The sequence below is a fragment of the Indicator indicator genome, chromosome 26, assembly GCF_027791375.1.
Source record: "Indicator indicator isolate 239-I01 chromosome 26, UM_Iind_1.1, whole genome shotgun sequence".
Lineage (NCBI taxonomy): Eukaryota > Metazoa > Chordata > Aves > Piciformes > Indicatoridae > Indicator > Indicator indicator.
In genome coordinates, this window is record NC_072035.1 from 16,333,741 (window position 1) to 16,344,438 (window position 10,698).

At 61.9% G+C, this 10,698-nt stretch overlaps 1 protein-coding gene across 2 annotated transcripts; it reads left to right on the forward strand.

Annotated features, from left to right (window-relative positions):
• Positions 1-92: 92 nt before the first annotated feature.
• On the forward strand, positions 93-10,478 carry TBC1D10A (TBC1 domain family member 10A). Of its 2 annotated transcripts, none has more exons than XM_054392555.1 (9): positions 93-292; positions 3,658-3,766; positions 6,553-6,660; positions 7,269-7,375; positions 7,968-8,082; positions 8,186-8,251; positions 8,668-8,857; positions 9,179-9,333; positions 9,573-10,478. In XM_054392555.1, the coding sequence occupies exons 1-9, from the start codon at positions 93-95 to the stop codon at positions 9,963-9,965; spliced, it is 1,443 nt and encodes a 480-aa protein (XP_054248530.1). In that variant the 3' UTR covers positions 9,966-10,478. The 2 variants fall into 2 exon arrangements, with proteins under 2 accessions (XP_054248530.1, XP_054248531.1); XM_054392556.1 differs by having other exon boundaries at positions 3,667-3,766.
• The last annotated feature ends 220 nt before the right edge of the window (positions 10,479-10,698 follow it).

Here is a 10,698-nt window from a genome sequence, read left to right on the forward strand (position 1 = left end):
CCAATAGTGTCGTGGCCGGGCGGGCGTGGGGGTGTGGCCGCCGCCGTGGCCGCGGCATGGAGGAGCGGCCGCCGCGCCGCTGAGCCGCCGCCATGGCCAAGAGCCGCGGGGGCGGCGGGCCCGGCTCGCCCGGCGGGAGCCTGGCTGGCACCCGGGAGAGCTTGGCCGAGCCGGGCGGCGACGAGCTCAGCTCCCTCGGCTCCGACTCGGAGGTGAACGGCGGCGGTGGCCCCGAAGAGCGGCGCGTCGACAAGTTCGGATTTATCGTGGGCAGCCGCGGCGCCGAGGGGACGTGAGTGGGGCCGGGACCGAGGAGGGGTGCGCGCATCGGGGTGCGCGCATCGGGCCTGCAGGAGCCGCCCTAGGCCCCGCTTGAGGCCTCCGGGTTCTGGGCTCCCGCAGGGCCGGGCTGCGGGGCCTCTGCGCTGGGCCGGGTCGGTAACGGCTCTTCCCGCCCCAGGGGGAAGGGTTGTCATCCGCCCCCGGCCCCGCGACCCGGAAGAGCAGCAGCTCCTGGGGCGGGCTATGGGGAGCGGGTGGGGGCCCGCACTGCTGCTTTGGCTCTGTGAGGCCGCTGAGGAGCCAGTGCGGGCTCCCCCGGGCCCTCCCGGCGCCAGGCCCGCAGCATGGGGTGGCTCGGGGCCGGTGTCCGCTCTGGGGCCGCTGCGGAGGGGACACCCAGGGTTTCCAGCTCGCTGGGCAGCGCTTCCGTGGCAGGGGGCGGGGGAGGGTTGGGCTAGATGATCTATAAGGTCCTTTCCAACCAAACCATTCCATGGCTTTGTGATTCATCGGGGATTTAATCGTTCTCGGAGGAGCAGCACCGGCAGCAGCTGGGCGAGCACTCTCCCGTGCCCGGCCTGCAGTGCGACCACTGTCCCCAGGGCTGGGACCAATCCCCAGGGCATGCTGTGTGGCCATGGTGCAGGCTGCAGCAGCCACAATGTGAACGAGAGTCCCAAAAGCTGTTCCCATTTCCCCCCATCCCTCCTGCATCGATGAGGGGACGGGCTGGAGTACCGCGTCCATCCCAGGCGGGATGGCTGGAGGCTGCCAGCAGCGCCGAGGCCTCCGTGCCGAGGTCAGTATCTGGTCCCCTCCCGGCCTCTTCTCCTCTAAGAGCTGGATTCCGGCGTATTTTTGGCCACCGTCGAACTAGGGAAGACGGGCTGTTGTTGGGTGTCCTGCCAGCGGAACCGGCATCAGTAGTGGCTGTGAAAGCTCCACAGCGAGGAGCCTGCTGGCCGGCCTCCCTGCCTGGAGGAAGCCGGTAGAGGAAGCTGAAGTCGGCCCCCAGCACCTATGGCATCGCCAGCCCAAGGCGTTGGACCCTAGGGCGGTGTCAGCACCCAGGAATGTGCTCTGGGCTGCTGGCGAGCTGGTTCCACAGCATGTTTGGTGTTTGCCTTCCTGGCTGTGGTTTCACAGCAACGCCCAGAGAGGCACAGGATCACAGTGGGGACAGTTTGTGACAGCTTGTTCCTCTCCAGCTGGGATATTACCTGGAGCAGGCTCCTCATCTTCATGTTCTGGTCAGTTGGGCCCTGTGCCTCAGTTTCCCCGTCTCTGAGGAGCCCCTCATCCTACCAGGAGGGTTTGTTTGCTGGAACTGGGCAAGGTACATTGTGCTGGGTGATAAACCCTGTCCCTGCCCATGGCTCAGCACTGTAGGAGTGGGCTGGCCTCTCCTACGAGGGGTGCTGCACCCCATCCCATGCACACACTGTGTTCTGGGGACACTAGGGGTGTCCTGGCTGTTATCATTATGTCCTTGAGCGCTTGGTGTAGGTGTCCCTGTCCTTGTTGTTCAGCAGACAGTGCTTAGCCAGAGAGAGCTTTTGGTGCTGGAGACAGGTGGGGACTGCAGTCACTGGGGATTGAGCTTTCTTCCTGTGTCCCACAGATGCTCTGGGGTTCAATCCTGCTCTCCTCGGGGCTTTTATCTGCTCTCCATCTGTCTGGGAGTGCATAAACAGGAGCACATGGCCCCTACCCATGGCAGGCAGAACTGGGGTCCCCTCCAGCTGGAAGGGTTTGGGGGAAGCAAAGAGAGAGCAAATGGGGTGTTCTGGCACCTGTGGAGGGTCTGGAAGCATAAAGAGGACAACAAAGGTGTTCCAGTACCCTTGGAGGGTCTGGAAGCACAAGGAGGACTAATGGTGTGTCCCAGTCCCTGTGGAGGGTCTGGGGCACGAGGAAGAGCTGAGCTGTGAGGTTGTCACCCACAGCGTGGGTGCAGAGAATCACTTTCTCTGCACAGGGCATCTCGCTACCCTCCAGCCTGGGGTGCCCCCACCACATCCTCCATCCTCCCATCCTCAGCCATCTGAAATGCCTCTGGTCCTTGCTCCGTGCCCGCTGCCAAGCAGCCATCAGCTGGTAACAGCTTCCAGTCTGGGCTGGCTGGGCTCCAGCAGGCCCACGGCCAGGTTCTGTATCCAGCGTCCAGCACTCCCGAGCTTCCCATGCCTCGGAGAGTCGCAGCTCCTTCGGCAGCCCGGGCTCCCCGGCCTGGGGCCAGCCTTCCCTGGGCCCCGTGCTGCTGGCCGGTGAGCTGCTGGGCGCTCCGAGTAGGGTGGGGCAGCTGCAGAGAAAGAAGCAGATCCCTTTGGAGCGGGCTTGCTCTCCCAAACAATCGTGCTCAGCCCTGTTTGACCCGCTGCGGTGGGTGGGACTCGGCGGGGAAGGGCTGGGCAGGGAGAGCGGCAGTGCTGCCAGCTGGATGTGGCCCTGGGCTTGCCGGGTTGCTCGTTTTCTGGCTCCTAATGCTGGTGAGTTTGGGAAGAGGCAGGGTCCATGTGTCATGCAGTGGGGCTGGGTGCTCTGCACCTTTCTGGAGGATGCTCAGTGTCCAGACCACCATCCTCAGGTCCTCAGGAAGGATTTGGCTACTCCTGGGGTTGCCATGGCCCTGGGGCTGCTGAAGTTGGCCCTTCTTAAGGGATGGCTTGAAGCAGTTTCTGTCCTCCCAAGGATGTCCATGGCCAGGGTCCAGCCAAGCTGTCTTGTCACCCATCTCCAAGCTGATGAAGGGCAAGAGGGTGCCACAGGGAGTTTGTAGGCCTGGTGCTAGCTTTGGTGTGGCAGCAACAGCATCCCCACCTGCCTTGTCAGGGTTAAATTGGATTCCCTAACTAGGAACAACTAGAAAACACTCCCCATCCCTCCCTGGGGACCCTTGGCTGGGCTCTATGCCGGGCCTGGAGCAGGGCCAGGATTTTTGGTTGTGAGCAGGACTAGGGCCCTGCAGATGACATGATGCTTATGGCCTCAGCTCGCTCTGTCTGCAGCCAGCCCCCGCAGCAGGGAATCGGAGCTCGCTGAGCTCAGCTAACAGCTCTTGCTGCACTCCTGCTTCCTCAGCTTCCTGGTGTGCCCCAGTTTGGGCACACAGGTCCCCAGGGGTGCTGAAGCACACAATGGGTGCAGCCCAGGCTGCTCCCTAGAGATTTTGAGCTGATGGAGGGTGGTGACCTGAGGGGTGGTGAGTTCAGGGGTGGTGAATGCTTCCTGCAGCGCTGAGCAGCTGCTAGAACAAATGCTGCTGCTCTTGAGTGTGTTCTGCCTGGGGAGGGGACACCCAGGGTGCTGGAGAGGATGATCATGGGGGCTCTGTGCAGCAGGGAGGGCACTGCACTGACCAACCTCTCCCCCCCAACCCTGCAGGCTGGAGGAGGTGCCCTTGGAGGTGCTACGGCAGCGAGAGTCCAAATGGCTGGACATGCTCAACAACTGGGACAAGTGGATGGCCAAAAAACACAAGAAGGTAAATGACAATGGCTCTGTCCCCTGGGGCTGCCCCAAGAAAGCTGTGCAGCAAGAGCAGGCAGCATGGAGGGACAGCTGTGTCCCCATGGGGCTTTGGGGCAGCCTTGCTTGTCACCAGGTCCCCACAGACAGACAGACAGACAGACAGACACGTTGCTGTTGGATGATGCTTGAATAGGCTGATCCCTCCCTGTGATGTTCTGGTGGTGGGAGGGAAGCTGGAGCTTGCAGTGGGGGCAGGGGTGTGCTGAGCCTGCAGTCTCTGAGCCAGCCCCTGCTCCTGCCCCTGTCTGCTCCCCAGTGGGCTGGAGCCTTCCTAGGGCTTCTTTGGCTGCCTGCAGGGAATTGTTTGGTCATGGAAACTTCTGTTCTGAGCATCTTGTCGACCAAAAAAAGCTGTGGGTAGGAAATGTTGGAGCCTGATGTGCATGATGCTGGGCTGCAAATCGAGGTCCCCAGGAGACCTGTGGTGGTGTGTGCCAGGTGGCTCCAGGGCTTGGCCCTTTGGGGGCTCCCTGACCTCCTGAGCCTGTGAATGAGGCAGGGATAGGATGCAGCAAGTCCCAGGTTGTTGTGTGTCTGCTGGCAGCCATGAGGCTGCTGGCACGGGCCAGTGGTGCCTGAGAGTGGCTGAAGGGTGGCCTCCTCCTCCATGCTGCTGGCAGAGCTTCCTGGCACCACTCTGTGTGCTGGGCTCCCAGAGTGCTGTCCCTGCTTGGTGCCTGGTGAATGAGGCAGGAATCCCTCCTCTTGTTTCTTGGCTGCTCACAAAGGATTTGGGAAGGGCTTTTTGGGCCGTGGCAGGCAGGAGCTTTTTTCTGCAGGCAGCTTGTGCTGCTCTCCGGCCGGGCCACAGCCTGTCCTCCAGGCTTGGGTGAATTCTCCAGCAGCTGTGTGCCTGGCACAGGAGCTCCCCTGGGCTTGAGCTGAGCTCCTGGAAGTCTCTGTGGGCCTGATGGGCTGGCGTAGCCTATCCTGCAGCACACATCCATGCCTGCAGCCTCCAAGAGCTGCTCCATACCTGGAGCTGCTTGGGGAAAGGTGCCAGGCCTGGCCTTGGGTGCTGTCAGCCTGCTCTGGCAGGAAGCTGACTGCTTTGGCAGGGGGCTACAGCGTGTGGCACAGGCCCTTCTGCTTTGGAGGAGCTCCCTGTGCCTCCAAAAACCCCTATTCTTTTCTGGCTGCCACACTGGTGCTGGCTGGCAGCCCAGGGATCTCTCCTGCTGGGCTCGCTCACACCTGCAACTGCTCCAGGATCTCCAGATGCTCCCTCCTTTACCTGCCTGGCCTGTATCTTGTGGGCTGAGCTGTGCCAGTGCTGCATGCCCGTCCTTGCCCTTTCCAGCCAGACTGAAGGAGGGCAGATGTGTGGGCAGTTCCTGCTGCTCCCCAGTGCTCTCATTGATCAACATGCCTTAGCCCAAATGTGCCTCTGCTCCCCTGGAAGGGCACAATGGGATCCCAGAGGCCGGGTACTCCCCTCATGGATCCGAGGGGATGAGGTACTCAGCCTCTTGGCCCTGGTCACACCGAGCCTGGCCAGCTGGAGGGACTGCCAAACCAAAACCCAGCAAGGCAGCTTCCTTCCTGGCAGCTTATCCAGCAGGAAAGGGAGCAGGCTCCAAGAGGGAGCCGTCAGCAGTGGCAGAGCTGCCCGCAGCCACCCTGGGCATCGCCTGCTGCCTTTCCTGCCAGCACAGAGGCCCTGGGACCTGCCTGGGGAAATGAGCAGCTCTGCAGGGAGGGACGTGGCACAACTAAGTTAGGCTGGCAAACAGGGAAAGGGAGTTGTGGGCAGGCAGGAGAGTCCAGGGGAGGCTTTGAGAGCTGCTGGGTGGGGTTTGGGAAGCCCTGGCAAGGTGTCGCCAGCCGTGCTACCCGAGTGGGGGCACGTGGCGTGGAGGCCATGCAGGGCTTTTGTGGGGTTTTGTGTGGGGTAGCTGTGCTGACAGCAGTGGTCTTGTGGGTCCCACCTTTGCTGAGTGACCTGCCTGTGGGTGGTGTCACTTCTCCACCTATCCAGCTCCCAGGGGTCTTGGAGTCGTCTCTGGTGGGTGCTGGCAGTGCAGGGTTAAGCTGGCTCAGCTGTGGGGTAGGTACCAGCAGGAGCTGCCTCAAATGGACTTTGGTCCTGGCTGGTGCCCTGTGCGAAGGAAACCAGAGGATGACTGTGAGCAAGGAGCTGGCTCCAGAAGCTGGCCATGTGTGGAGCTGGGGCCAGTCCTGTCCTTCTGTCCAGGGTGAGTGGATGAAAAAGTTGAAATGTTCAACAGGTTCACAGCTGAGCAGGAGGGCTGGACCCAGGGGCTGGGGAGCCCTCCCCAGTGTCCCCAGTCTTTCCCATAGGGAAGGAGCCACCCATTCCCCACCTTGGCTCCAGTGTTTGATTTTTCCAGCTCCCAGCAGCATCCTGCTTTGAGGTGGAGCTGGCCTTGTTTGAAGCTGCTTGGAAGCCACAAAGCCTTGGCTGGGCTCCTGGCAGCCATCCACAGCTTCCTCTTGCTGCTGCAGCTCCAGTTGCCGTCCAAGCTGGCATCTTGAGTGCCATGCTGTGGAGAAAGGGGTGAGCAGTGTCTCCTGTGCCATTCCCAGATGCTGTCATGGGTCATGAGGCTGAGCAGCCTGTCCCAGGGGGTACAGAGACACAAGTACAGAGTACAAGGAGGCAGCAGGGGACCAGCCTGTGACTGTGGTGCTGGGCCTGGCTCCCATCTTACCCCAGGGGCCTCTTTGCTCCCTGCTGCTCTGTGATTTTCCCTGTGACAGCTGCACCTCTGCCCTCAGATCCGGCTGCGGTGCCAGAAGGGGATCCCACCCTCGCTGCGGGGCCGAGCCTGGCAGTACCTCTCTGGGAGCAAGGTCAAGCTGGAACAGAACATGGGCAAGTTTGATGTAAGTACTGCTGGGGAGGAGGGCAGTGCTGGGATGACTCCTGCTCCCTCCAGGGCTGAAGTGTGTGTTGGGGCTCCAGATGCTGTTTGTTTCCGTATGGGCTGACCTACAACTTGATGGGCCTCGTGTGAGACCTTCTTGCTCTCCACGACTCCTGGATAGCAGATTGGAGCCAGGTGGGAGTTGGTCTCTTCTTACAAGGAGCAAGTGATAGGACAAGAGGAAACAGCCTCAAATAGCATCAGGGGAGGTTTAGGTTGGACATGAGGAAGTTTCTTCCCCAAAAGGGTTGCCAAGGCCTGTCCCAGGCTGCCCAGGGCAGTGGTAGAACCCCCATCCCTGGAGGGGTTTCAAGGCCATGAAGATGTGGTGCTGAGGGACCTGGCTTAGTGGTGCCCTGGCAGTGCTGGGTTAACGCTTGAACTGGATGATCCCAAAGGTCTCTTCTAACCTGGATGATTCTGTGATTCTATGTTGGAGCAGAGCTAGATCCACCCCTGTTGCTGCTCCACCAGCTCCCTTGGGCTCCCTGGGGGCCCTGCATGCAAGAGTAGGGCTGTCTCCATGCTGGTGTGGGATGTTACTCACCCCGAGCCTCTCCTGCCCAGGAACTGGATCTCCTCCCGGGTGAACCGAAGTGGCTGGACGTGATCGAGCGAGATCTCCATCGGCAGTTCCCCTTCCACGAGATGTTTGTCTCACGTGGAGGCCATGGGTGAGTGGAGCTGCTGTGTGTCTGATCTGGGGCTCCACGAGGCTGGACCAGCACTGTGGGATGGGCACTGTCTGTCCCAGCTCACCGAGCCACACTCATCCCCCACAGTGTCCCCTTCAGTGTCCCTCCATGGTCCCCAGCTCACAGCGTGAGTTTTCCAGGGATGTGGTGTATGGGTCACAGCCCTCAGCGCTGGCTCTGACACCCAGGGGCCTGGGTGTTGCTGTGCAGGAGGGCAGAGGGAGGAGGCAGCCAACTGTGGCCCCACGTCAGTGAGCATCTCATGCCTGAGCTTGCAGCAGGGTCTCTACTTCACCGTGGCTTCCTCTGGGCCAGCATCCCTGGGAGATGGTTGCTCCTTTCCTCACCTCTTGTCTCAGGGCAGGAGGGGGCTCTGTGTGCAGAGCTTCCCAGAGCAGAGCCATGGTCATTGTGTCCCACAGACCTGGGATCCCAGCCGAGGACTGACCCCGGCTCATGTGGGAGGAGTGATGGCAGTGCTGGATCAGCAGCAACGATGCCCAGTGCCTCTGGCCCATGGGTCATGTCTGTGCCCTGTCACCACCTCTCCTTCCCCGGGCTGTCTCCACAGGCAGCAGGACCTGTTCCGGGTACTGAAGGCATACACCCTGTACCGCCCGGAGGAGGGCTACTGCCAGGCCCAGGCACCCATCGCCGCCGTCCTGCTCATGCACATGCCAGCTGAGGTATGGGCACATGCCAGCTGGGCAGGGAGGACAGGGCCCAGTGGGAGGGTGCTGGTCTCTCTGGAGACACCTGGTCCTTCACACGCTGTCCCTTGGCTTGCAGCAAGCATTCTGGTGCCTGGTACAGATCTGTGAGAAGTATCTCCCTGGCTACTACAGCGAGAAGCTGGTGAGTGAAGGGCTCATGGTGCGTTCAGCAGTGGCAGGGACCTGTGGTGTCTCTAGGCTGAAAGCCTCCCCCAGCTTCTCACCACAGAGGGAAGGGAGATTGGAGATATCCTGAGTGCTCCCATGGTCGCTGTATTGTGCCACAGCCCCCAGGAGCGTCCCACAGTCAGGGATGGGGGGCTCAGCGCTACTTTGCTGCTGTCTGTGAGGCACAGATCTGCTCCCACAGACAGGTCTGGAGGGTGGGTGGGCACTGGGGAGCTGATCCCAGGGCTGGGCTGAGGCTAAGGTGCTGTCTGTGGGGTACAGATCAGCTCCCACAGCCAGGTCTGGAGGGTGGGTGGGCACTGGGGAGCTGATCCCAGGCCTGGGCTGGGGTTAAAGTGCTCACTGGGGTTTTTGCCACTGTCCCTGCAGGAGGCCATTCAACTGGATGGGCAGATCCTCTTCTCGCTGCTGCACAAGGTCTCACCTGTGGCCTACAAGCACCTGAGCAAGCAGAAGATCGACCCCATCCTCTACATGACGGAGTGGTTCATGTGCGCCTTCTCCCGCACCCTGCCCTGGAGCTCTGTCCTGCGTGTCTGGGACATGTTCTTTTGTGAAGGTAGAAGCTCCCCACCATCCTCTTCCTCCTGAGGTGGCACATAGGTAGTATTTGAGGCTACAGCAGGAGCACTGCCATGGCTGCTTGCCTGAGCCTGGCATGTGGGACCTGTTGTGGGACAGGTTTGGGGCAGCCACATGCCAAGGATGGAGACCAGGCTCTTTCCCTGGGGGTTAGAGGGTGCACAACATCCCAAATCCACTCTTGTGCTTGTCCTGACTGCTAGCAGGGTGGGAACCTGGTGCCCCACAACATCTGAGGGACAGTGACAGTGTCACCCTGGGCTGCTGGACACTCACTGCCTCGCCTCTCCCCTTGCAGGGGTGAAAATCATCTTCCGGGTGGGCCTCGTGCTTCTCAAACACACCCTGGGCTCCTCGGACAAGCTCAAGTCGTGCCAGGGCCAGTACGAGACCATGGAGAGGCTGAGGGCCCTCAGCCCCAAGATCATGCAGGAGGCCTTCCTGGTGCAGGAGGTAAGGTGCTGGGGAGGGTCTGGGAGGCCCCAGTGCCACCCAGTTGGCCACGCTGCCTGACTTGACGATCCCTGGATGGGCATTGCTGGCGTGCAGCATGAGGGCAATCCCCAACAAGCTTGAACTAGGGGTTCCCTCTGCTCTGGGGATTATCCCTCAGCCTGCCTTGGTGGCTGTGGGGCTGAGCGAGCTGCTGGGTGGCAGTGGGGACGCTGATGGCAGAAGTCTGCGCCCCGCAGGTGATCGAGCTGCCGGTGACGGAGCGTCAGATCGAGCGGGAGCACCTGATCCAGCTGAAGAAGTGGCGGGAGGCGCACGGGGAGCTGCAGTGCAAGTCCCCCCCGCGCCTGCACGGGGCCAAGGCCATCAGCGAGGCTGAGCCCCCTCCCCGCAAGGCGCTGGAGCCAGTCCCCTCCATCATCGTGCCCCCGGGGCCTGCCCCCGTGCCCAAGGCCCGCAAGAGCAAGGAGAAGAGCCGAGAGAAGAGCCCAGCTGGCCCCACCAACGGCCCCGGGGCTGAGGGCAACGGAGTGCCCGGCTCGGCCCGGGAGCTGCTGCACCCCCAGGTCTCCCCCCACCACCAGTCCAAGGAGAGCCTGAGCTCCCGGGAGAGCGAGGACACGTACTTGTAGGGCCAGCATGGCCGTGGGGCCCTACCCTGGGCAGCTGGGCTGCGCACGGACCCCGGGCTCAAGGACACCCACCTATGGGGGCTGTGCAGGGACCCGTGGCACCCAGTGCTGGGGGCTCTGGGCTGGAGAGATGGGGACAGGCTGGCCGGTGTGGCTCCCTGGGGACACTGTATTCCCCGTGTGCAGGGGTGCTCAAAGTCAGGGTGTCCATCCATGGGAGCTCAGCCGGCTGTGGTGACCAAAAGGGGCAGCTCAGGGCTTGTGCTGGGTGCCCATCCCAGCAGGGTGCTGGCACCAGGAGCTGTGGGGGCCCTGGCAGGGGGTGGCTGAGCCACCTGAGCTCCTTCCCCATGGCTGTGGGAGCCCGTCGGGCACTTCTCCCTGTCCCAGAGTCCCTCAATCCACCACCTAAGGGTCCCTCCTGCAGCCCTCAACCCTGTGGCCACCCAGCAGACCCAGGCCCCATCCCCGAGCACGCGTGCCTGGTGCAGGGGGACTGGGGGTATGCGAGGAGCCAGGGGCCACCCTTCATCCCCTTCTCTTTATCTAGCGAGGATATATCAAGCTGTAGCCCTGTATGTAGTGCCCCATTTACCTACTCACTGAGCCTATTTATTATTCCTCCGTGGCAGTAACCGTCGCAGGACAGGGACCGAGGCAGGATGCGCCGGAGGCAGCGGGATTTGATGCCAGATCACAACCGTGGGGCTAAAGCCCTCCCCTACACCCCTCA